Source organism: Notothenia rossii (assembly GCF_949606895.1).
Source record: "Notothenia rossii genome assembly, chromosome: 5".
Lineage (NCBI taxonomy): Eukaryota > Metazoa > Chordata > Actinopteri > Perciformes > Nototheniidae > Notothenia > Notothenia rossii.
In genome coordinates, this window is record NC_136903.1 from 50205026 (window position 1) to 50232411 (window position 27386).

At 42.0% G+C, this 27386-nt stretch overlaps 1 protein-coding gene across 6 annotated transcripts; it reads left to right on the forward strand.

Annotated features, from left to right (window-relative positions):
* On the forward strand, positions 1-26484 carry usp48 (ubiquitin specific peptidase 48). Of its 6 annotated transcripts, none has more exons than XM_079684821.1 (28): positions 1-23; positions 6115-6252; positions 6734-6854; positions 7017-7158; positions 7282-7409; positions 7715-7839; positions 10222-10330; positions 10576-10709; positions 10952-11037; positions 11441-11620; positions 12159-12296; positions 12464-12613; positions 13104-13304; positions 13962-14073; positions 14385-14524; positions 14630-14704; positions 14952-15076; positions 15915-16037; positions 17174-17235; positions 17535-17645; positions 19632-19765; positions 20005-20111; positions 20218-20352; positions 21218-21400; positions 21638-21763; positions 21843-21891; positions 21977-22003; positions 25802-26484. In XM_079684821.1, the coding sequence occupies exons 2-28, from the start codon at positions 6119-6121 to the stop codon at positions 25822-25824; spliced, it is 3180 nt and encodes a 1059-aa protein (XP_079540947.1). In that variant the 5' UTR covers positions 1-23; positions 6115-6118; the 3' UTR covers positions 25825-26484. The 6 variants fall into 6 exon arrangements, 4 of the variants coding, with proteins under 4 accessions (XP_079540947.1, XP_079540949.1, XP_079540946.1 ...); XM_079684820.1 differs by lacking the exon at positions 1-23 and adding an exon at positions 5295-5628; XM_079684822.1 differs by lacking the exon at positions 1-23 and adding an exon at positions 5655-5985.
* The last annotated feature ends 902 nt before the right edge of the window (positions 26485-27386 follow it).

Consider the following 27386-nt stretch of genomic DNA (forward strand, 5'->3'; position numbering starts at 1 on the left):
ATCCGGATTACTCCGTGATTGAGGTTGTATTTGTGTTACCATTAAGGCAGATTATTGTTTAACCCTTATCCTGGTGCTTTGACTTTTCCTTCTTTTAAAACAAACTCATAGAGGAACGCGCGGAGCAGAGGTTCTGCCCCAACAGTATGTATGCTATGCGCTAGCTTGTGCTACATGCTATTGTTAGCTTGTGCTACATGCTGTGTGGGATATGTGTGCCGTTTATTGTTTTATTTAGCAGCAATAACATTGATGACATGCATATATTCCATATTTATTTATTGTTTACCTTTTATATATTTTTTGTCTTACAACCCAGTTCTCACGGGTTGGAATAGGTCCCACAAGAATAAACCCCGTATTTAATCAAGACCTCCGCCTCGTGTCATTTACTGGAGGGAGCTACAGTAGCCTCATCCCAATACCCCTCCTCGACTCCTCTCTTCCCATCCTCCGGGACTTGACCCGGAAATCGATCAAGACACGCCATTTTGAAGGACGTCCCAATAGCTGAAATGCACACGGAGGAGTCGAGGAGGGGTGAGGGAGGAGGGGTGTGGGAGGAGACGAAAGGGAGGATATACGCGAGCAGACTACGCGGAAGTGTTTTCACTACTCGCGTATAAAAGCCCCGCCCCCACCTTCACAGCTGGTCGATTTCAACAGAGGAAAACCGACAACTGGAAGATGAGTGGAAAAGCGTCACATAAATGTATAAATGCTCACAGCTCCGTGGGGATTATTATGTGCAATTAATTTCTAAAAGGCTTTCACATTACTATAATTATATTTGTATTTAAATGTAGGCTACATTTTACACCAAAAAGGAACACAAAAGCAGGACCAACCATCATACATTGAATTCCTTGACTAACAAGAGAAAGATTCATTCATTTAAATAAATATTTAACAACAAATGGGCCGGTTCCAAAGGGTTATTCAGTTAATCCCGATGAGAGGGGATACAGCTGTGCACATGTCATCATTGACAGACGTCGTTTAAAAGTGACGTTTGAGTGAACGAGGACATCCCAATTAATACCTGAGGACTCCTCTGTCCTCGCGTCACCTCCTCGTGTCTCTCGCTCGCATCTTACGGAGGCGGAGCTAAGACGCAAGGAAGGGAAGCGAGTGAGGGAAAGAAGGAGTTGAGGAGGGCCATTGGGATGAGGCTAGTGGCTTTTGGCAAAGCTGAAAAATAAAACGAGAGAGAGATGAGTTATTGTTATTACAACGTGACTTCACTATTATTTAACAACTCTTTTTATGGGGTTCTTTTATTTGGTGTTAAGTACATTGTCAGAATAAATGCGAAATGGATTTAATGCCATACATTTTTGCATACATTCACAGTAAATATGTATTCAGTATGATAGCTGTCTAACAGAAGTTAAATTAATTTCTCACTTATTCTGACAATGTACTTAACCCCAAATAAAAGAACCCAATAAAAAGAGTTGTTAAATAATAGTGAAGCCACGTTGTAATAACAATAACTCATCTCTCTCGAGTTTCCTTTTTGAGCTTTGCTAAAACCCACTGTATCAAGTGTCCATCTTGGGTTGCCGTCCGGAGTTGTCCAATATGGCAGACCATCTCGCCCATGTGCAGTACCGATCGGGCAGGTTGATGGATCGGGTAGTGACAGTCACTGGTACAGCACAGCCATATGCCATACATTTTTGCATACATTCACAGTAAATATTTATTCAGTATGATAGCTGTCTAACAGAAGTTAAATCCATTTCTCACTTATTCTGACAATGTACTTAACCCCAAATAAAAGAACCCCATTACAAGAGTTGTTAAATAATAGTGAAGTCACGCTGTAATAACAATAACTCATCTCTCTCTCGTTTTATTTTTCAGCTTTGCCAAAAGCCACTGTGTCAAGTGTCCTTCCTGGGTTGCCGTCGTGAGTTCTCCAATATGGCGGACCATCTCGCACATGCGCAGTACCGATCGGGCAGGGGGACGGATCGGGTAGTGACAGTGGTGACAACATTGACAAAGCCTACCATGGCCCTTTCTCATTTCATCAAATCCCCCTCCTCGACTCCTCGACTCCTCGGTCCTCCGGTAGTGACCCGGAAATGAATTTCAGCGCGCCATGTTGAAGGACATCTAATTTCTCTAAATGCACTTCGAGGACCGAGGATCGAGCTTCTATGAGGCTCTCTGGAGGAGCTATAACCGAGGATACACTGATGGGTCCTCCACGGTCCTCCACGACTCCTTCGTGGATGCATTTCCGGGAACAGAGATGTTTCAAAGAGTCGTGACGCACGGCCGGACTTATCTCAGCCAATGACAGCTCTGCATCCATCCCCTGGATATTATTTTATTAACTGCTTTCATCGCGACGCGATGTTTACAGTGAGAACAGCTGTGAGGTCCGTGCAGAAAGCTGAGCAGTGTGAATATATCACTCAGTATAACAAGCCTACTCTCTTTATTTGCTTTAGTTTAGTAGATATCTCAAAGAGTCAATATTTTTCTAAAACCATTTAGTGCTTCACATAATAAAATACACAACGGCTGTAGCCTGATTATGCTTTAGGAGCTGTAGGTGCGTGTTGTACAGTGTGTAGGTGTGTGGTACAGTGTGTGCGTAGATGCAGCGGACAGACACGTCTCAGTTGGTTTGGTGTCCTCTGCTCTGCTTACTTGTAATATTTGTAAATACAACTTTTGGCCCATGAGAACTCTTTAGTTCTCATGAACTAAGTACAGATCGCGTTCACACCGGAATCAGTTCCTGGGGGAAGGATTAGGCAAATGAAGCCGCTGACGTCACTTCTTCTTCTTCTGCTTTGGGTTTACTGGCAGGCCGCAAACAACTTCACGCCATATACTGCCACCCGAAGTCCCCGGCCGGAAGTCCCCGGAGTTGGGGACTGGCGAGTAAATCGCCAGAACGCCGACACCTCCTCATCACTTCACCGCTCCCATGTTTTCTTTTGTGTTGCAATAAGTTAGTCTCTCTGTGTTTCTGCGCTGGGCTAATGCTAATAATGCTAATGCGAGGATAATAAAATGGCGGCTTCACAAAACCTTTTGGGAGTTTTACGGGGCATGGTTTGCATTCCGCCCAGCCAATCAGACATAGGAACCTTTTTCTCCCACGAAAGTCCCTCCTCTCTAGCAGGGACGGAAAAGGGGGTAAAAAAGGTTCTGATGAACTAGTTTTAGTTCCGGCTCTTTTTGGTGTGAACGCGACATTTCGGAACTATATCAGAACTAAAGTGGGAAAAGTACAGCGGTGAGGGGGGGGGATATATCCAGTCTCTGATAGTGTTACGTTATTATGAGAGTGCTCTGTTTGATTCTGAAATTGTAGGCCTATATATTTATATACATATATACATATATATATATATATGTGTGTGTGTAAGTGTGTGTGTGTGTCCGCATCTGTAGCCTGTTATTGTCTCATTATACCGCACTGTGAATTAATTAAAGTAAATATATAAGTCGTCATGAACACATCTGTCCAGACAGAGGGCTGCTGTGCCTCCTGTCATCATTAATGGACGTCTCTTTAAAGGCCCTGACACACCAAGCAGTCACCAGAGAACTCCCCGACGCTGATGCCGACTGTTGCGTCGGCGTGTTCTCCTGCCTCTTGGCCATGTGTCGCACTGGAACACACCGCAAAGGCTTTAGCCAAGCATGTACGAACTGCGCATGCGTGAATGGCAATAAATCTCCTTACCAGCAGGCGGCGGTAGTGTGTATTCGTCATTCAAAAGAGGCAACAACCGGAAGACAGAAGAAGAACAGACTACGTGATATAAACAAACAACAAATAGAGTGTGCGTTCCATTTTCGCTCTCGTCCATCGAAAACATGTTTCGTGCGGTACTGGAGCTCTTATTATACATCCATGTACTGGAGCTATCAGCCATTGGAGTGTTGCTTGTGAAAGGCATTCCCAAGCCACCGTTTTGCTTCTCATGCACTGATTCGCTAGCTGAACAGCCAATCAGAGTGATTTCTTTGTCTGACTGCCTGTGGCCGACTCACGGCCGATTCCGTCGGCCATGAAAGGCCAAATAAGGCATGTCACGGCCGACGGTGCGTGACACACCAAATTGAGTTTGGGCGACAGGGCACACTTCGTCGTCCGACTAACGAAAACGGCCGATTTCGGTCTGGTGTGTCAGGGCCTTAAAATGACCGCTCAGAGGAGAGGAGTTCTCATTTCTCTAACCGCCTGCTGCTTCCCCTCCTCTCTCCTCGGTTCCCCTCCTCGGCTCCTCCGCTCACATCTCCTGTGGGCGGGACTAAGTCTCGAGGATAGGAGTCAAGAGCCGCGTTCACACCGGAGTACTTTTCCCACTTTAGTTCCGATATAGTTCCCAAATGTCGCGTTCACACCAAAAAGAGCCGGAACTAAAATTAGTTCATGAGAACCTTTTTACCCCCTTTTCCGTCCCTGCTAGAGAGCAGGGACTCTCATGAGGCTCTCTTGTGAGAAAAGAGCTATATTTCTGATTGGCTGGGCGGATTGCAAACCACGCCCCGTAAAACTCAAAAAAAGTCTTGTGAAGCTACGATTTTATTATCCCCGCATTAGCATTATTAGCATTAGCATTAGCCCAGCGCAGAAACGCAGAGAGACTAATTTATGGCAACACAAAATAAAACATGGGAGCGGTGGAGATGAGGAGGTGTCGGCGTTCTAGCGATTTACCCGGAAAGCTTCAGTAGAAGCTGCTGGGAGTCCCAGCAGCTTCTACTGAAGCCATTCCCAAACTCCGGGGACTTCCGGCCGGGGATTTTGGGCGGCAGTATACTCCGTGAAGTTGTTTGCGGCCTGCCAGTAAACCCAAAGCAGAAGAACAAGAAGTGACGTCAGCGGCTTCATTTGCCTAATCCACCACCAGGGACTTATTCCGGTGTGAACGCGATCTGTACTTAGTTCATCAGAACTAAAGAGTTCTGATGAACTAAGTTCTCATGAGAAAAGTACTGCGGTGTGAAAGCGCCTAAGGAGGGGAGTCGAGGAGGGAAATTAGTGGAATGAGAAAGGGCCCTGGTCTTTGTCACTCCGACTCTCCAGTGGCAGCCATGATAAGTGCCGTTCCAATTCTCTAGTCTAGATGATAGGAAAGGAGGTTTCAAACTTCCTTTATAACCTCCTTTAGCTTAGGGTTAGATAACTGCAAACAAAAGGATATGTTAAAACAAAGAAAAAAGACTTATAGTTTACATGATTACACAAATGATTTGTTTGCAACTAATAGTTTTATTTTTGAAATTAAATTTATTTTCATTGACTGAGTTTGTTTTTCTCTTAAACCCTTAGTTTTGCTTGATTCTGAGAAAGTCTTGCTTTATCTTTATGAAACAAAACTAATCCCATACAACCATGGCTGTATTATCGAACAGGAAGGTGTCCTCTGAAGGCTCCGCGTGTTTCCGCTCCTCAGACAGTACACTTCCTCCCTCCAGTCACAACAAAGAGACGTCACCTACGTCACGTCTTGTTGACGTCTTGTTGATTTTGAGCGGAGGCATTATTTATTTATTAATTGACGCAAGGGCGCTAAATCTAAAATAAACCGTGAATAAAATGTGAAAATACATTAAATATTTTTGGTGAAGCAGCTGCACGCATGAAAGGTTCGATACTTGTTGACTTTACACAATAAACTCGTTACGTTAGCGTCAGATAGCGTTAAGTCGAACATTCTGGGGAAATGACTTGCTAACACTGCCGGTCGGGCTAGCTAAATTTTTTAGCAAGATAGCTAACGTTAGCACAAGGGTAGTCCCTACTCCTGGCGTTACCCTACTACTACCTTTGTCGTAATTTGTTATTTCAGTGCTATATTTATTGATGCGATGTCTGGTGTAAAATGCTAACTTTTAAAGTTTAATTTGATAGTATGGTAAGAAGTAAGCTAATATTAGCTGGCTATGTTAAGTAGCATCACACAGCTAACGGAAGGCTGCTTCGTAAGAACCAAGCTATGACCTGTAAGAACTCGCTTAGCCTTTTAGCCGGCTATGTTAGCATTTATTAAATAGTTTGGCTAATCTTAAACCATTAGCTGGGTTGCTTTCTTTCGAATCATACATAACTGTGTGGTTAACGTTACATTTTAGGATTATGGCGCCCCGTTTACAGTTGGAGAAAGCAGCTTGGCGTTGGGTGGAATCGGTGAAGCCAGAAGATATCAGGCAGGAGCATATCGAGCTAGCATATCGCGTCAGTCTCCTGGCCTGCAAGAGAGGAACCTGCAGGTAACGTTACGATATTAAAACATGTTTAACCGAAGAATGTCTGTTGTGCTAGCAATAGGCCAGGAAACAATACAGGTATTAGTTGTTTAATTACATTTTAAACTTGGAGGCCTAATGGCCAGATTCTCAGAACGATGCTAATGGTCATAATTTGTCTGATTTCCGTGCTTGTGGAGCCCTGTTAAGTTAGTATGAAAGGTCATGGGGATATTCATTTCGGCATACCACAAAATAGTACGAGTTAATCAACACGATGGTAAGCAGTGAGCACTAGTTTGTGCAGTTGAAATGTTACTCATTTGATCTTGATCTGTGCTCTCATTTGTTTATAAAAAAACTAACTTCAATGGACGTGTAGCTTTGATTACAGACAAAACTAAACTTCAAGATTTGAAGAAGTATTTTCCCAACTCATAAGAGTTAGTTACATCTCAGCAGAAATCAAAACGGTAAGGTGGATAACCCTGATTTGCTCTTTCAGGAGGAATTGCAAAGGGAATCCCAACTGTCTTGTGGGTATTGGTGAACAGGCGTGGCTTGGGGATATTGATGAAAATGCTTTCCACAATATCGATGACCCAAATTCAGAGCGTCGCGATAAGGTATTTATTTAATCAGCCACACATTTTGCAAAAGTTTTTCTGTGTTATTTTTTCAGATCCCTCATTTTTAGTCATGAGGTCCTGAGAAATGATCAAAAGGCCAGAGATGGAAGATATCTAAAGAAACAGTTGATTAATCTCTCTGTCTCTGCCCCCTTCCAGAACACATTTGTTGGCCTGACCAACCTGGGTGCAACATGTTACGTCAACACATTCCTGCAAGTGTGGTTCCACAACCTTGAGCTGCGTAGGAGCCTCTATCAGTGCCACAATGCCAGAGCCCAGGAACACAATATTGAGTCTGGTACGTTCACGTTTCTTGTGTATACTTTAAGTAGTGCATTCCCCTTCCAGTTATCAACACACAATGTCTACAAGCTGACACTTTTTACCTTTTTGTATATGATGAAAGCATTTCCTTTTTCAGATTACGAGCCTGAGTCTATATGTGAGCATCTGCAGTATCTGTTTGCACTGCTGCAGAACAGCAACAGGAAATACATCGACCCTTCAGGGCTGGTCAAAGCACTGGGCCTGGATACAGGACAGCAGCAGGTAAGTCCTTAGATGAAGCTGTCAGAAATGTTTGACAATGATTTAGAAATTCAGGACTGATTTCACAGTTTGTTGGAAGATGTTTATAGATATTTTGCCAGAGCTCAAAATGATGTCTTAAAATATGACCAACTGTCAAAAATCTGATTTCAGCTCTGCAACTTAACAATAAAAAAACGATTCATTTCAGTATTACACTGCAGAATGAACGCACATAATTGGATTTCTGGCATGTTTATTAGTTTTATTATTATTGTTTTCGGGGACTTTTCACAGTGCATTAAATCCAACCCCTCTCTTTTTAGGATGCCCAGGAGTTTTCAAAGCTTTTCTTGTCTGTATTGGAGGACACGCTGTCTAAGCAAAAGAACCCCAACCTGCAGAATGTCATCCAGCGGCAGTTCTGTGGACAGTTCTCCTACGTTACTGTGTAAGACCACTCAGCACTCTAATTTGACACATTTGTATTTGAGTAAAAATAGTGTTTGACATCAGAACTCATTACAATGTCACAACTTGTATTTCATTAACTGTGTGACATTCAACTAAAGGCCTGCGTTTGATTAATTATTGTTGGATTAGGTCATTTTATAAAGCACATTTTCAACAAAGAATTGAGAGAAGGAAGCCAGCAGGTCCCTTTTATAGTGCAAGATAAAATGATAACAGCTTATTGTGAAGGGGAGAGACCACACTTGCCACAGTCTGGAAGGATGTGTTTGCCGTCACCTTCCATATTCTTGCCAAGTCTTTTCACTGATGTCCCCACTGTATGACGATGACTTGTGTAGGTGTCATCATCTGTTGCAGATTCAAAACATGTGCTGGCTTTATATAAAACTCTCTTCTTGTTGCACTTCTCTTCTTTTTTTAAAGCATAAAAAACATCACTTTGGTAGCCTTAGAAATAGTTTACCCTCAGTTGTTAGTGAGGTAAAGAAGAAGGTGAAGAGAAGCATGGTCCGCGTCATTTCATCACCAACATCAACCAGCCTGTTCACACTGGATCTGATCTCCAGCAAATAAAACACTGATCATCTACTAAAAAGTATATATTATATCATATGATTGATACAATTATGATCAACAATAACATTTATCCCTGCTTGCCAATGCTTTTGACTCCCCCCACCCACAAATGATCACAGTCAAAATGTATATTATACACCTATTCCGCACATTTTTCAGTTAAGAGCAGTGACGGAGAGTGAACCTCCATGTCTGGTTTTGTTACACTTTTATCAGATGAGGTGCAAGTCAAAGGTTACATTCATTCAAACAGCCATTCATTAAACCTTGTCTGTTGTCGAGGCCTTGTTATTTTTACAGAGCAAGCTAGATACAAGTTATTTTATACCACTTATTCATAATGCTGGGTTTAATAAGGATAATTTTTTTATAAAAGTCATCATTTGGATTTGGACAATACTTATGAAAAAGGCATAGAGTTATTTTGTAGGTTGACTTTCTATTTATAAGAAGAATAGGATTGATTAGATATTGAGCCAAAAAAAAGTGAGTTGAGGACTGGCACCATATTGAATTGGACTCATTCAAATTGCATTATAAGAGTCATCGTTGGTGTTTTAAATTACAAATGAATTTGCCAAAACAAAAATACATTTTCTATCCTGTGCTGGGCCCTTTCTCATTTCTCTATTTCTCCCCTCCTCGACTCCTATCCTCGATACTTAGTCCCGCCCACAGGAGATGCGAGCGGAGGAGTCGAGGAGGGGAACCGAGGAGAGAGGAGGGGAAGCAGCAGGCGGTTAGAGAAATGAGCACTCCTCTCCTCTGAGTCGTCATTTTAAAGAGACGTCCATTAATGATGACAGAAGGCACAGCAGCCGTCTGTCTGATGGACAGATGTGTTCATGATGACTTATATATTTACTTTTAATTCATTCACAATGCGGTATAATGAGACAATAACAGGCTACAGATGCGGGGACACACACACACACACACATATATGTATATATTTATATAAATATATACAATTTCAGAATCAAACAGAGCACTCGGATAATAACGTAACACTATCAGAGACTGGATATATCCCCCTCCCCTCTCTGGTCGCTACAATGAGGAAAATAAATTACGGGCCAAAAGTTTTATTTACAAGTATTAAAAGTAAGCAGAGGACACCAGACCAACTGAGACCTGTATGTCCGCTGCATCTACGCACACACTGTACCACACACACCTACACACTGTACCACACACACCTACACCGCACACACGCACCTACAGCTCCTAAAACAGGCTACAGCCGTTGTGCATTTTATTATGTGAAGCACTAAATGGTTTTAGAAAAATATCGACTCTTTGTTTGTAGATATCTACTAAACTAAAGCAAATAAAGAGAGTAGGCCTGTTATACTGAGTGATATATTCACACTGCTCTGCTTTCTGCACGGACCTCCCAGCTGTTCTAACTGTAAACATCGCGTCGCGATGAAAGCAGTTAATAAAATAATATCCAGGGGATGCATGCAGAGCTGTCATTGGCTGAGATAAGTCTGGCCGTGCGTCACGACTCTTTGAAACATCTCTGTTCCCGGAAATGCATCCACGAAGGAGTCGTGGAGGACCGTGGAGGACCCATCAGTGTATCCTCGGTTATAGCTCCTCCAGAGAGCCTCCTCGACGCTCGATCCTCGGTCCTCGAAGTGCATTTAGAGAAATGAGATGTCCTTCAACATGGCACGCTGAAATTCATTTCCGGGTCACTACCGGAGGACCGAGGAGTCGAGGAGGGGGATTTGATGAAATGAGAAAGGGCCCTGGAATCTGTCCTTTTGTTTTTCAGCTGTAACGAGTGTGGGCGATCATCTGCTCTGCCGTCCCGATTCTACGAGCTGGAGCTGAACATCCAGGGCCATAAGAATCTCACAGAGTGTGTCACAGAGTTCCTGAAGGTAACTTTCATTCCTGACATTCAGACCTCTATGCCAACTTCATTGGACAACAATTCCTATGTTTGTATTCATTTCCCAGGAGATCCTTTGAATCCAAACAAAAGCAAATGTCTTACTCAGCATTCATTTAAGAATTTCATGTAGTTGAGAATGAGATACAAGATGAGTCGAAAGGCTTTCCCTAAGAATGTTTGGTCAGTCAAATGTAAAACACAGATTGTTTGCTGAGCCTCTACACTTTGCAGGAGGAGAAGCTGGATGGAGATAACCGCTACTTCTGTGAGAGCTGTCAGAGTAAACAGAATGCAACTCGAAGGATCAGACTGCACAGCATTCCTCCAACCCTCAACCTGCAGCTAATGCGCTTCGTCTTTGATAGGTGAGCCATTGTAGTTCTGATGAAGAAGCACTTGATCAATTCCTCACATGTTTGGGGAATTGTTGTTTTCCCTATGTTGTTAATCATTACAACATTCATAGGTCTGGAATACAAACAGGCAACCCTCTGTTTCTGTCAGTCAAGTACCCACAGACTGAGCTACTGCCTCCTCTCTACCGTCAGTGTATGTGTTGTACTGGTATGAGGGAAAAAGGTCAACTAAAGCATGTTGTCTTCCCTAGACTAACAGGCCACAAGAAGAAGCTCAACACCTTCATCAGTTTTCCTGAGCAGCTGGATATGGGGCCTTTCTTGGAAGGAAAAGAAGGTATTAGCATTACGACACACTCATTCTGCACTTTCCCTTAACAATCAATGCATACTGACGTGTCAGTTCTACAGAAGAAACAAAATATATTTATTTTATATTCAAAAGACTGAGACCACGTGCTTTGCATTAAAAGAAACAAGAGGGACATTTTCAATAGTCTACAGGGGGAAACATGTTCCACAATGTCAAAGCAGGGTGGCTCTATGTGGTGATGGATTGCCGTCACAATAATTTCACTGCTCTACTCAAATATACAGTATATCAGTATTTAAATTGCAATACTTGCTGACTACATTACATCTTCTCCCCAAGCAGCAGCAGCAGCAGCAGACATTTCTATGCCTCTTTGAAAATGAAGTGTGTTGATTTTTGTACGTCTTCGGACGGACTGTTTTTCCAGACCAGAAGTGTGTTTATGAACTGAGTGCGGTGCTGATCCATCGGGGCATCAGTGCCTACTCTGGCCACTACATCGCCCATGTGAAGGACGCCAGCACCGGTGACTGGTACAAGTTCAATGATGAGGAAATTGAGAAGATGGAAGGCAAGAAGCTGCAGCTTGGCATTGAGGAGGACATTGGTGAGTATTACTAAACACACACTGTATGGTTCTACCTTGGTGACATTCTTAGCTAGTGTAGGCTGTATTAGGTTCTAGCAGTCCTTCTATTATCCAGTGTAAGGTTGAATGTTGAATAACATTCCTTACTGTTAAAAAACATGTTGAAAACCAGGTGAAATAAAAAAGATGCAGCATGATGTTTACTTGTATAAAAGCACAGTCACTTGGGCTGGGTCAATTACATCTCTACATGTGTATACTGAATCAGCAATGTATATCTTTATTTTTAAGTTCAGTAGGTCAAAGCCACAGAGGTCAGATTCCCCTTTTTTAAAACATATCATATGACATCGTAAAGCTATGTTTTGATTAATAAAATGTATCAAAGGTTTACCTTAAAAAGTGCATATCCCGCATGCCCTGGTCACTATGATGGGGCTTGGGTAAAAACAAAAATCACAATGCTCTTACCTTTTTTACCCACCTGATGGTCAGGTCTGCATCTATTCACCTTCTCAAAGTTGTTGCTCTTCCTTTTGGGATTCTTTGTCCCCAGCTGAGACGGTGAAGTCCCAGACACGAAAGCCAAAGTGCAGCAAAGGCTACCACTGCTCCCGAAACGCCTACATGCTGGTGTATAAGGTCCAGGAGGAGGAGAAGTCTGATTCCTCCTGTACCAATGTTGAGGTGCCAGGTGAGAAGAAGAATGTTCACATTAGTTTGTTTATGAGCAACATCTACTTACTTCTTGACACAAACCAAGATGGCAGCCGGAAAAAGAAGCAGCAAGCATTTCTGGTCTGGTTTATTATTATGGTCCATGTGACTTGGTCTGATGGTTTCTTTACCTCTCAATTGCAGCCTTCCTTCAGAGGTTGGTGGACCAAGACAACCATAAATTTGAGGAGTGGTGCACTGAGATGGCGGAAATGAGAAAACAGAGCGTGGATAAGGGCAAGGCGAAGCATGAGGAGGTGAAGGAGCTCTACGAGCTTTTACCCGCAAAAGACGGTCGGTAAAAACATTCCCTAATCACCCACAGAAACAGAAACACACAAAAATGTACATGTTTGCTTTCAGTTAAGACAGGGTAATTAAGGGATGGGCTGAATAATGAATGTAGATTGCTTTACTTGTGCAACACTAACCTGTAACACTGCAAGTACCACCTAAGAATACCTTTATTCGTACAGGACATAACATAACACCCCGATGAACCAATAGGATTAGGAATGTTTGCCAAAAGCAAAAACTGTATCTTGGTTTTGTTTATTATATCTACATTTTCCAGTGTCAGAGTAACGAAAGAAGTCAGGTGTTGATAAAAAACTAGTAGTTATGTTACGATTTCAATATTTGTACATGTCTTTTTAAATATGGATATTTGAGGGATTGTTTACATCAAGACTGTTATCACAGAACAGCCTGGATTTATTCCATTACAACCAGAACTCCTGTGTCTCTTTATGTTTGAAGTGTTTCTTTGCTCGTCCCCCCTCAGGCGAGTTATATGAGTTCATCCCAATGGACTGGTTGAAGAAGTGGCTAGAGGACTCCACTGCAACAAGAGAGATCGACAACGCCAGCTTCCTTTGTTCTCACGGCAAACTGCACCCAGACAAGGTGGGAGACACCAAGAGGGTTTCCATGCAAGCAGCCCAGGTCCTCTACGAGCGCTACAGCGGAGGGCCCAGACTGGACGGTCAGTCAAACAGGCTGTGATCTTTTCTCAAATCATGAGAGTTTTAGTGCTCTCAAATTCAATAGTTACACAGAAGTAGGTATCAATAATCACTATTCTAAAACTATGAACAATTCTGAAATTCTTCAAACTAAATATGTTGGCATGGAATCAACTTTGCGCAGCTCTAAAAAACTTTATAGTAGTAGGAGGGTTGCTTAAGACTTAAAGAGTGAGCCTGAAGTATAGCACTTTGCATGTTTCCAAATGTTAAATACAACAGTAAGCTTGCACTTAAATGTATTCCTGTAAGCCATACACTACATCAGACTGAACCTGGTGAGCACTATTTAAGCTTATCCAGTTTTCTTCTTTTTTTTATTTATAACAAATACAAGTGATAAACGTTAGATGAATAGTTTTTGAAAGAACAGCCACAGCAAACTAAAGAGGTTAGCTGAGAAACAAGTTTGTTGATCTTGATTGATCGCAGACTTACCTGCATCACTGACGAATCATTAACATCACTAGTCGTCTCACGGAAGAAAAGCAGGGGTTGATTTTGCTTGCCGGTATTCCTGTGATGTTTAGTAAACACTTTGTTTTGAAAGCATATCATCCTAAAACCCCAATGTTTGTCTTCTACCTGTTCACGTATCCTAATGTGCGTATGTTCAGGTTCCTCCATGTGCAGAGACTGTGTTAGCCAGCGGTGCAGAGTGCTGCGCCTTAAGAACCAGCTCAATGAAGACTACAAGGAAATCACCAACCTGGTTAAACGCACGCTCAGGTAAACACACTCAAAGAAAGAGTTGTTGGTGCTGTGCAGTAAGTCAAGTTTAGATCAAAATGTATTTGAATTGTCATGAGCTTGAACTATAAACTCCAGCAGCAATATACCTTCCTCTGGCACACACACTTATTGTGCAAGCCAAAAGGAACACCATGTCAAAAATACTTTATTGTTATGTATTCCCTTTCTGAAAAGAGCTAAAGAGAGGTATTTCAGAACCAGTGCAGTTCCTTCATAAGATGGAACCCTCAATGAGCAATCCAGAATTGCATATCTAAATGAATGGTGTGTGTGTGGATGTGTGTCAGTGGTGAGGGCTACTGGACGGGCAAAGCCTCTCTGCGTAGCTGGAGGCAGTTGGCATTAGAGCAGCTGGACGAAGATGAGCAGGAAACCAAACACAGCAATGGCCAGACCAATGGACAGGGACCACACAGCAACAGCAAAGGTGAGAGACATGAATGCCAATTTGTTTCTGTCTTAAAATACAATTGGCCTTGGAAAGGTTTGTCAGAAAACATATAAATAACAGTAATGTATTGTTTGATTGTAGAGTTTGGCTCAGAGCTCTCAGAGGGCAACGAGGATGACATGAAGACTTTCAATGAAGACATTGTCTGCACTCACGGTACCAGCATCCAGAATGATCTTAATGAAATACTTTAACAATGACCTTCAATTCTGTTGTCTGTTACACATTGCTCCCCGGGCGCTGTACGATAGGTGCCCACTGCTCCTGGTACTAGGATGGGTTAAAAGCAGAGAACACATTTCCCTGTGTGCTCTGCATGTGTGACCATTAAAGAGGGCTTCATCCTCCAATTCTATATAACAACCTCCAATCGTTGGTTCCTAATTGTGTATTCCTGCTGTAGGGGGTCTGAGTATTTTGGAGACAGAACGGAAGCTGGTGTCCTCTGAAGTTTGGGCTAAGCTAAGGGAATACTTCCCCAAAGCCCCAGAATTCACCCAAAACCAAGAGCCTTGCCAGCTGTGCCTGGTGAGTGAACTGACGCTACACCCAGTGCTGAAGCACACTGATACCTCACCTGCATCCTTACACGTTTACTTTCTGAAAGTGTTTTCTCTAAGCCTAGCGGTTGCAGGTATAAAGATGGAACTTTATAGAACAACTGCTACACTATATGGACATTTCAGTCATCCATCTTTAATTATTCAGAGTAATGGTGTTTGTCAATTGCTGCTGTTGTATGTCCGTTGATCCAGTTATCAATCAGACAAAGTTTTGCAAGGGAGATGGCTTTGCTATATGTGTAACATCACTAAGATTAGTTTGACGTGTTTCATGTTGTCCTCACTATCAACAATATGGACCAGCATCAGAAAGTTAGGAGAAAACAAGCTGATAGATTTACATTTTGAAGTGTACCTTAGCTACGAAGGCCATGTGCGTAGGCTCTGTTAAAGAACTGTAACCTAAATGTTGAACTTAAAGCCCAAATAAAGACTGTAGATATTCATAAAAAAACACTGTTCTCTTCATCTTAAAATCAGGTCAAGCTGATTTGATATAGCACTTTTCATACACAAAGGTAACTCTAAGTGCTTCACATTTGGAAGCCAAATCCAAAATGTGGGTCTTGAGATTGCTCTTAAGAGTATGCAGGCTCCCTGCCAACCTCAGCTCTTCTGTGAGGCTGTTCCACAATCGTGCGCAATAATACAACGAAGCCTCACCGAAGGTCTTTGTTTTCGCTTTGAATATGATTAAAAGGATAAATAGCCAGGCTAGAGCTTTTTGAAGTATTTTCAAATCTTAAGAGAGTGAAACATTGGGTTAGTTGTAAAAACAAAGCTTTTCCTTCTTGTGTGTCCAGACTCTAGAGCAGGAAGAAAAGGACAACGAGGCGGTAAGTAAGATGATGGCCACGGAGCAGAAGAACCAGCTGCTCAACCTCTTCAATGAGAAGAACCGGCCAATCCTAAACAAGTGGCCTGAGGTAGACACACCGCCAAGCACCTCTTCACACAATACACTTATTGAAAAGAGGACACATGTCTATAAAGAATAGACCAATAGAGGCTCAATGGGCATGATATATTAGACTAAGGTCGCATTCACACCAGCCTTGTACAGTCCGGTTGAATCGGACCCTGGTTTAGGCGTTTAGCCGCTTGGTGCGGTTCATTTGAGTCGGTGTGAACACAATCCGAGACCTCTGAAGTGAACTAAACAACCGAACTCTGGTCCGCTAAAATAGGTGGTCTCGGAGCGCTTGCTAGTGAACTCTGGAGCGGTTAATCGCTGGTGTGAACGCAGTCCGCACCAAAACATAGGAAGCGCAGTATTTACGCGTCACAAGAACGCGGATGTCTTCAAAAATCTTTAGCGAAAGAGTCTTTCGCTAAAGATTTTTGAAGACATCCGCGGTTGTTTGGTTAAAGAGTGAAGCAGAATGAAGTGTTGAACAGTGTTGTGTAAAGTAAAAATTATCCGTCAGCTACATACAAGTCAGAACACCTGTCGTCGGTGAAACGCCCCTCCTTACTGCAGAACGTCTCTCATTATATGTGTTATAATGTTTTTTAACGGACGTTTTCTGATTATATAATCATATGCGCGGGCCGCTAGTGTCTGTGGATCTCCAGATTAACAGCAGCATGAGAATAACCTGCCAAAAGTGCCGATGCTCCATGGCGGAGGCTCCGGTAGAAATTGCCGGGATTTGCGTTTTTACCCTTAATGTCTGACCAATGGTTGAACAGCATTTCCGTGCACATGACTTGTGTTTAAAGTTTATAGTCTGTTTGAGTTTTGCCTGTGTGAACAGCAAACCGAACCTTCTGAAAAATGAAACAATGTAACAAACTGTGGTAGCGGACTATTAGGTGTGAATGCACCCTAAGTGTTAGAAATTGCATGTGTGTAACCCTCCTCCCCCTCAACAAATCCATCTCTGTACTGCACAGTGCCTTTTGTGGACAGGAGGGTTACACACATGCAATTTCTAACACTAAGACATATATTTATAGTGCAGCATGAATTGCCCTTTAATATCATCATGACAATTCAGCAAATGTTATGGTACACTGATTCAGGTGAATACAGCAACTGCTCTCTTGTCTGTCTCTCCAGGACACCGATGTACTTTACATAGTCCCGCTGTTTTTTGTGGAGGAATGGAGAAAATTCATAAGGTATGTTTGTTTCGGGAAATGAATCAAATACAATGAGTGCGTTTGTAATCACAACAAGAATGAATGACTATGCAATCAGGAACAGGTTCATCCTTCCATAACATGAGTTTCTAAAAACAGAAGTTTATGAGTTGTCTGTTTTTAGTAATGACTTGAACCAATTCATTCATTTATTTAGTTTGCATTTAGATTGTCCCTTTCACTTCTGATTTGGCCAGTCACTTATGTTGAAAATGTGTAATTGCAAGTTGAGTTTTGAAGTGGTTCTTTTTCTCTCCTCTGTGTGTGTGTTTTTGTAGGAGGCCCACTAAGTCCTCTCCAGTGTCTAATGTAGGCAACACTCTGCTGCTCTGTCCTCACGGAGGCTTCATGTTCACCTACGACTCCCTCATCAACGGAGATGCACAACAGTGAGTTCTGCTTATTCAACTTAAGAGAACTAGCTTTTCAACTTCCAACCAAACCAGATAACCCGTGTTTCCATGAGAATCATACCTCTGACAAAGACATAGAATACAACTGGAAGAAAAATTCAACTTCAGAGGTGGGGACGGTACTCATATATTGTACTTAAGTAGAAGTACCAGAGTGTAGGAATACTCTGTTGGAAGTCAAATCCCTGCAAACCAAATGTTACTCAAGTCAAAGTAGTCATTGTGCAGATTGGTCCATTCCAGAATAATATATGTGACCTGCTCTATCGAAATGAGTCGCATTGATCCGAAGACACATTTTGAGTTGTATACACTGCTGGAAAGAGGATATTCCTAGCTTTCTAATGATATCAGGATTGTTTTTGTACTCCAAATATTAAGAGAAATATGTCACATTATATAATGACTGTCACCGAGTCATCATTTTGAGAAAAAGGCCTTCAAAGTTTCCTCTTCTCTGGAATCCATCGATCTGATTGATTATTAGCAAATGATCAAAATACTACGGAGGGAAGATATTTTCGTTTGGATTACTGGTCTGGGAGAAGCTTGCAAGTGTGTGTGTGTGTGTGTATACTGTAAGTGTGTGTGTGTGTGTTTGTGTATTTTTGCGTTTGTGTGTATTGTGTTTGTTTCCCGGGGAAAACCCTCACGAGAAACACCGGCTGTTGTTATGCCTGCTGTGACGTTACATTACTCCGTTCTCCACTTGTAATTATGCCGTTACAAGCTTCAAAGTTGTATTTATCTTCTGAATTTGCCGAAACAAGTTTAATATTCTGAAAGCCAAGACTTTGTTTAATTGAAATCAGATGAAAACAAACTGTAACGGACCCTGCCGTGTTATTTATGATTACTCTACGCTTACATTCATAATGTCAGCCGGAAGGAGGGGGGGCGGCGCTGCGGAAGAGCAGATTGCCTGTCATCTTCCCTTTACAAGCTTAAAGAATGCATTTATCGTCTGAGTTTGGAAATAAAAGTTTCATATTCTGAAAGCCAAGACTTTGTTTGTTTAAAATCAAACAAAACACCCGAACCCCGAAAAAATAGTTTTTTACGCAAATCCACGTTTATTTTGAAATGAGCCGTTGCGACTTCCGACTGATTTGGATAGAGCGGGTCACATATATGATATGTTTTATAATGATTTATCATGATAGTGTTCTCAAAGCCGGCAAAGGTACAGCTAGTTTGAATGACTTTGTATACTGCAGGGTAACTTGTGGATTTATTCCAGGTGGAACTAAAGTCTGATTTAACACTTGATTATATTTCACATCATTCATCCACATCTGTGAAGTAACTAAAGGGATTAAATACATGTAGTGGAGTCAAAGTACACCATTTACCTCTGAACTGTATTGGAGTAGAAGTACAAAGTAGCAAACAATTTAAATACTCAATTAGTACTTCAAAATTTGACTTGATTACATTACTTGAGCAAATCTACTTAGTTACTTGACATCACTGCAGTCCATCAAGATGAACTTGTATTAATCCAGGTTTCACTTTGGTGTTATTTTATAGTTATACACATAAGCCCAAAATACACACACACACACACACACACACACACACATGCACTAATGAAGAGAGAGAGATCTCTGTGTTCCGACTCCAACCGGCGACCCTTGGATTCCCTAAAGGCTGAGCTACTGCCGCCCCGGCGCTCATACTGATAATAAGGGGTGTAGCATATAGTCATACACTTGAGTAACATCATTTCATATTTTGGGATGCTGTATTTATTGTGAAGCACTTAGCCTTTATTCAAATGTTTAAATGCAAAGGTTTTGGGTAGTCATAGGCTTAGATGGCACATTGTATTATTAGTATGATGCTGGATGTTACAGGGACTGTGATTAATGAATGGATATATTTGTATCTGTATAATTGTGAAGTGATGTATCAGCAACTGACTCTGCTGTGGTCTCATGTCGTGCTGTTTGTCCTGCACAGTGTAGCCCTGCTCTGGCCCAGCGAGTGGGAAGTGATCAGCCGGCTTTTCATTGTGGACCAGCCCATCTCCATCCACTGCTTCAAACAGACCACACCCAGTGGCGCCACCACCACGCAGTACACCACTCAGCCTGGTAAGGGTGCACAGTCAGGGGAAAGGCTTCTCCTCCCGTGTGCATGGCTCAGCTTTACAATGTTTATTCTAATGCTTTTCTGTTCACTTAGACTGATACTCCAAATGTATTATTAAATAGCAAACACTCATTGCCTGTGGGAAAAAGTGTGCTTGGTGAATACCTTTCTGCTTTAGTGGGAGTGTTGCTTTAAAGTGTTTGGCTCATGGTCCTTTATGTGTGTGATTGTTTGAGTTCAGATCTCTGTTGGGAGTGCAGAGAGAGCTTCCTGTTCCAGCAGCAGAGGGACCTCAGAGAGTATACCCAAGCAACCATCTACATCCGCAAAGTCATGGAGGACCAGAGGGTATGACAAAAGGACATTTTAGGACTCCCAAACAGTAACAATAGTTTTTTTTTACATAATGATTAGAATGTGATGCCCACCATATTAATATTTGTCCTCTGCATAGATAATAAAGGAGGGTGCTCCGGAGCTGACTGCCAGCAGCTCTGAGGCAGAGGAGGAGAAGGAGGAGAGGGAGGAGAGGGAGGAGAAGGAGGAGCCTCCAAAGGTGGATGGAGAGAAAGACTCAGACTTCAGCCAGGTGAGTCCATTACTCTGACTAGCAACAGTAGCAGTAGTAAAAGTATATATATTCCACATCAGAGCATTGATGTAGCTCCAAACAACTGTTTTCATTGTAAAGATATAGTGTGCTGAAGTCTCGGCTGAGTTTTGTTTACGCAGCTCACACAGCGCTCACTGCTGATAACACAGTCCTGAGTTGTTAACAGTAGCGTCTTGTCCTCCCTCTGGTTCCCCTCGTAGCTGGTAGTAAGCACTGTTAGCTGCTAGTCTCCGAATCAGCAGGCGCCATGTTGAAAGCCGTGTGGAGACTAACCCTCAATCCTAATCCTTATCTTTCAATGTGACAGCTGATTATAAATAAATAAACAAGAAATAACAATTTTCAGACAAGTGATCTATAAATCAAATGCTTGGCAAAAAGGGAAAACAAATCCAGTATACAATACAATATAATACAAAATGAAATGATTTTATTCTTCCCAAATGCAATAATTTGAATGCCAACCTGCCAGTCTGCACTCTGCTCTCTGACTGTTGCAAGCTGCTAGCTTGACAGCTGTGTGCTAACAATAGCCATGTCCACTGGTTACATTTACTATGACATGTGTTTGTTCATAATGAGGGGAGGGACGGGCTGTCAGTGTTGCCAACTCAGCTATTTTTTTCACTAAAATTAAGAGTGACCTGTGATCACAGGTACTTTCAGTTGAAAAGAGTTGGCAACATTGGGCTAGGTTTTTCAGTTGGACCATTACAAAAAATGTAACTAACTGTTGCTGGATTTTGACCTACCCAAGCTTTAAGCATTTGTTTGTGCTGGCAAAGATGAGAAATGAACACATGGTTACACCTAGCAGCTAGTAATCAGTACTTTCTTTCAGTCTCAAGATGGTGCAAAGCGGCTAAAGTTGGATGACGGCAGCTCAGCATCAGCAGCTACAGCCCCTGTGACCAAAATGACCAGACTAGGTGGAATTAGGAGGAGCACCCGGCACAGGAAACTCAGAGGAGAGAAAGCGCTGATTGTTTCCGCTAATCAGACACTTAAAGAGCTAAAAATACAGGTGAGGGCTCCACATGAGTGGATACAAGCCTGACGCATTCAGATGAATGTAGAATGAAATCTAGAGGGTGAATAGAGGGAAGTAGGTTCACATAAACCCATTCTGTCCTTCTACTCAGGTATTTGAAAGCGCTAACCAGAACAGTTTCTAAAAAGCATTTTGATTACTGTGCTCCACAGTAATCAATGAATGTTCTTTGTTCACAGAACTAACATTGCTGTGCTCCTCACCCTGTAGATTATGCATGCCTTCTCCGTGGCTCCGTTTGACCAGAACCTCTCCATCAATGGTGAAAGTCTGACGGACGACTCAGCAACTCTGGGTAGTCTGGGCGTCATCCCAGAGAGCATCATCTGTCTAAAGGTACCTCTTACTATAGAAATCCCAACCCCTACAGATCCTTTCCTTTGGTCCACAACATTCATTCATTGTTTCCTTTCAGGCTGATGAGCCAATAGCAGACTATGCTGCAATGGATGATGTCTATCAGGGTATGTCATTATCTTCTCCTAAAATATATGGCATTAATAAAAGATAATATATAATAATACTGTGTCTCATCTCTTTCCTTCACAGTGAGAATGCCTGAAGAGGGATTTAAAGGTAAACATGCTTTCTCTTCATTTGATATGTTTGTTTTCTTCTACGGTTTTCCCCTTGTTTGCCAATTGTGAACCCGGAAATGTTGATTACACCAAAGTGTTGTGTTAGAAATGTAGAGTATGGGTCCCTGTTACGTCCTCACTAGGGATGAGGAATTGCAACACACACCAGTTGGAAATGGTATAATTATAAGCTAATGACGTCAGGGCAACCTCACAGCTCATTTACATATAACACAGGTTAACACACTTAAAAGGACCAGGAAGCAGCAGCCGTAACACTCCCCCCCCTTAAGACACAAACCCACAGGTTTTGTGAACCTAAGCACACTAACAAAACTCCTAATAACACACATTAACATCACAAAACAAACCTACACTAACATCACAAACTCAACCTGGACAAAGCATCGGCCAACACATTCTCTGAGCCCTTTAATGACTGGTGTCTAATGTTGTAGTCCCGAACAATCAGAGCCCATTGCATGAGACGCTGATTGTGCTTGGACACGCTAGGGCAGAATATGGAGGGATTTTAACAGGTAAACACCACAATCTTAAAATGTTGTAGAGCTAAAACCAACACTAGGATCCGATAAACGAGCTGACACTCTCGGGTTACCGGGAGAGTCGAAAAGTCAGGAGGCTTGTCTGGGCCGGCGTGTGGCGCTGTTCTCACGACATCCTCACGAGGGGAAGCCACAATTTCTGGCTTCTCCTCGAACACAGCTTTATCTGAAGGCACCGGCACAATCACAGGATCAGACAATGGGACATCAGAAACACTTTTACTCGCCTGTACACGTGTATGGGTGATCAGGCCAAGACCTTTTGGCGGGGACATATTCTGCTGCTGTTCTTTACGCTTCAGAGCTGCACAGTTGGCGATGACATGTCCAGGTTTGAGACAGTAAAAGCACTCTCTCTCCTCTCTTGTTACATCATACACAGTTGATGGCTGAGTAAATGGTGCGGCTGACACACGGCGGGATCTCTCACAGACTGAAGAAAACACAGATTTATGAGTGAGCACATACTCATCAGCTAACACAGCAGCAGCCGATAGGGAATTTACTTTTTGTTCATTTAAGTAAACAACAATGTGCACAGGCAAACATTTCTTAAACTCCTCCAACATGATCAACTCCCTCAGAGAAGAATAATCAGTAGCATTACATGAGGCAATCCACTTAGCGAACAACATTCCATTTTTCCTGGCGAACTCGGCATGAGTTTGATCAGGACCCTTCCTATGGTGTCTAAACTTTTGCCGGTAAGCTTCAGAAACTAACTCATACACCCTGAGAATGGCAACCTTCACTGAGTCATACTGTAGGCTGTCATCCAACGTGAGAGCCGCAACTGCTTCCAGAGCTTTTCCATATAATTTGCACGTTACCATCAGAGCCCAAACTTCAGCCGGCCACCGCAACGCTGTAGCAATGCGCTCGAAGGCACCAAAATAGGCATCCACCTCAGTCTCACGGAAGGTTGGCACTAGCGAAATGTTTTTACTCACGTCAAAGGCAGGTGAATGAGAAGGAGATGATAGGCTTCCTCCGGCATGGTCAAAAGCACCGGATGCGCGCAGTTGTGAGTCTGACGCATCCTGACTTCCTTGTCGATTTCCAGCTTTCTTATTTTCAACTGAAACTGATACTGCCTGTCTTGCTCCTTGTCTTTTGCCTCTAACTGAAGCCGTACGAGACGGACTTTGAGTCTACTCCCTTCCCGGGAATCTGGACTACCAGGAGACGGTGGACTATAGCGAGGCGGCGCGGACGGTGCTTTACACTGCTCGCTCCCCTCGCCGTCACTACCCTCTCCTTTAGCAAGGACATTAGGCACAGTGAGCTCAGCTTGTGCAGGCATCACTAAAAAACCCCTTTCCACCAACTCATCCACCACCAGAGCCTTTAACTCTTTTTTTTTAATAATTGTTCTGCCACTGGGAGACTGAAATGTTGTGCGATCTCAAATAAGTTGTCTTTACGACACTGATCTAGCTGCTTACGAGAAGGACAGACCAAAAAGGACTCAAAATCAAAGGTTGCCATACTCAGGTGAACTACTCACAAACCTTAAAAATTGTTCCCAGCTATATAAAAAACCACCTATAACCCCAGGAATTATGTATTTTATCCCGGACTAGTCCCCATGTATGTTACGTCCTCACTAGGGATGAGGAATTGCAACACATACCAGTTGGAATTGGTATAATTATAAAGGGTTTATTTTAAATAGCCGGGTAAACAAAATGGCAGGCATGCAGCCGGAACAACAAAAAGGCCAAAAGAGCACAGGAACCAAACAAAGGAGGACTCTAACAAAAGGTGTCTATTTGCATACAAGGAAATAACACTATCACACTAAATAAGAAACTAAACAAAACCTCACTTTAAAAGTGGTACAACTAACACAAAGACTCTATACAAAAACACAGCTAAACTAAAGGCAACAGTCACAAAATCCTAAGCTACTCTAAACACTAACTAAACTACTCTAGACACTACTAGCACACAATATCACACGGAGATGGGCACACAAGTTTAACCACAGTTCTAAGGACCAAGTAGCGAGAGGCGTCTGTCCCACATCACAGAGCCTCCAGAGTAATGATTGTCCCCAGGCTTTGAAGTCATCTCCAGCAGGAGCAAAGTTAGTCTTCAGGGGGCAAACCAGGAGATGGCAGCCAATGACGTCAGGGCAACCGCACAGCTCATTTACATATAACACAGGTTAACACACTTAAAAGGACCAGGAAGGCAACAGCCGTAACACTCCCCAACACAAAGAAACTGCTGGATGCTAACATGATTGTTGGGCAATTTTCAAAATGAGCATATGTTGCGTTAGTTAGCATGTATTAGTATTATAGCCTCTGTAAACAATAGTTTTAAAAAGGCTGAATTCTGGAGTGCCTTTGGGGGTTATTGAGGATACTGAATCCATATCTGACATTTCCCGATCAATAATAGCAGTTTTAAACAGAAAGAGGCAATATTTGTAGACACTATGGGATGATTTTGATGAATTTTGGGTCACTTTGGGAGATTTAGGGGATTCTGGATCATTTGGATTGGTCAGATTGCTTATTTTAGTGAAGAACAATTGTCCACAGGAGAGATGATCATTTGAATCTTGTGCTCTCTATATCCAATGGTCGCAGCACTACTCATTGCAGTCAGAATCAGAGAGTACACATATTGCCATCTTCTGGTTAAAACTGCTGTTATTGATCCTGACAAGAAATGGCAGAAATCGTCAATAACTCCCTTTCCACTCCAAAATGTTCCAAATCTGCCAAGACCATTTGGGGACCCCTGCTATACATGAAACGTTGGAGTGCTCAACATTTCAGAGTTCACTATGCTGGCAACTTGACTCGTATCAAGTAGTAAGCTAGCATCTCTGTTCTCTTCATCGTGCATTCCAATGTAAAGGGATATTCGTATCATATAGTTGAGTTCATCTAATTTCTGAACAAAGTGAGATGCAGGCATTGATCCAGAGGAATGGAAAGTGACGTCCCCAACACTACATCTTTATCTTAGTATTGTATCAAGCCTGTTTTGACACCTTACCATTGAAGCCACTTTCTGAATACCCACCACATGTAGCACAACTGGAACACGGACAGTTGACCAAATGTTTGTATTTGTGATCATACTTTTTGGTTGAATCAATTGGTCGTGTTAACTCTTTACTGTATTGTTATGTAATATGTTTGAATGATTTGGTTTTATTTTTGGTGAAAGTTAGTTTTTGCTTTAATCTCCAAGTTTCTGTGTTCCTGCAGGCACTGGGCTTCTCGGACACTGAGGACAGCGCTGACGTAGCTATGCTTGAATTGGACGGATGAAAATGTAAAAGGAAACAAAGTTTACATTTGTCAAGGGTCCATATATAAATAAGTGCTTTCATTTGTTTTTTTTTACGTCTTGAGTAGGCTTTCTTTAATAAAACTGTGACTATGTTGCAAAGCCACTGCTTTTCTCTATATAGGGTAGGCTTGACTTTGTTATTTAAAATTCGTAATGATTCTGAAGGACGTGGTAGCGCTGCTACCTGACTAATAGAATCTGAATGAAGCTAAATGGATCTGTTTTATTCTGAGGCTTCAGTAAACTTCTACTTTTACTCCAAAATGGGCTTTGTTTTGGACTCTTTTAAATGATGGCAGACAAAATCAATCCAACGTTCTCTTTCCTTTGCGTGGAAGCTTGTGTTCTCTCTGCAGAGTTTTCAGGTTTGTCAAAAAAGAATGCACGAGTAACTGTTAAGTATTACAAATATAACTGCTCCTAAATGTTAGAACATTAATTACCTCTACAGCAAATCTATATCCATATACTCCATGTGGCATTTGGAATGACATAATTACACGGTGAGAGTTGGGAGTGAGAAACAGAATGCAAGCAGTGATATGTCCTGTTCTTTTCACTGTTATTTCTTATGGACAATAAAGTTATTTTCAAAGCACCCTGTCCTCACATACTTGTAATTATGTGTTTCAGCAAGTTGCCAAATATTTTCATTGGTGCGGGGCGGTATAGTGTTTATTAGACTAACTGTCCCGTGGAAGCCAATACCTTATGTAACATCCTAACCCTTTTTGTAATGAAATGTTCACTGTGCGAACAGTTAGTTTTTTTTAATTGTTGAACCTGATTTCCATCTCTTATGTCCTCTAAATGACTTGGTAAAGGACTGGAAAGATGCTTCTGTTGTATGACGGAGTCACACCAAAATGACTGAAAGATGCACTGCTTTGCTCTTGGAATGATGTTGTTACCAAGTGCCCAATTCTAGTGAACAAAAGTAAACATTTGAACTTTTGAAAGTTTGGCTCAAGAAATGGTGTTGTCTATAGATGCTGTTATGCACAGAGAACATGTTGACTTTAGCTTTAGAGAAAAAGCTTCTCCTTTCTCAAACTTGTCCTGACACAGCAGGGTTCCCCAGCTCCACTCGGACTGGAACATTCCATCCCCAGAAGGTCTGTTAACCCTTAAATGGACCTTCCTTATATTGGGAAATGTATTGATTGCTATTTCTAAATATAACGGGATTACATAATCAGGATACAAAAGAAAGGTAACTGTATTCCCTTACAGTTAAATCAAAACCGATGTAATCAGATTGCTGTTAATCTGTAAATATTGGAATTACTAGCATGGTTACAATGTTACATAACATTTCAAAATAAAGATATATACTCTTTATTATAGGCAGGCATACTGCCTGAATTTTTTTTTTCATTTTGGCTACTTTCGTTCTTTTTTTTATATTTTGATTTTCAATGCCGCATATGGACACCGGATTTATTTAACAAAAATACTGTGTGTTCTTTTAATTAAAGTTTTTAACCAACCAGCTTTTGT

What these genes read in the sequence shown, in the direction of transcription:
- usp48 (XM_079684821.1), top strand. Translation starts at nt 6,119, where the DNA reads ATGGCGCCCCGTTTACAGTTGGAGAAAGCAGCTTGGCGTTGGGTGGAA. An exon ending in AGACATTGTCTGCACTCACG is followed by an intron (nt 14,705 to 14,951) that starts GTACCAGCATCC and finishes TTCCTGCTGTAG; the next exon opens with GGGGTCTGAGTATTTTGGAG. An exon ending in GAATGGAGAAAATTCATAAG is followed by an intron (nt 17,236 to 17,534) that starts GTATGTTTGTTT and finishes GTGTTTTTGTAG; the next exon opens with GAGGCCCACTAAGTCCTCTC.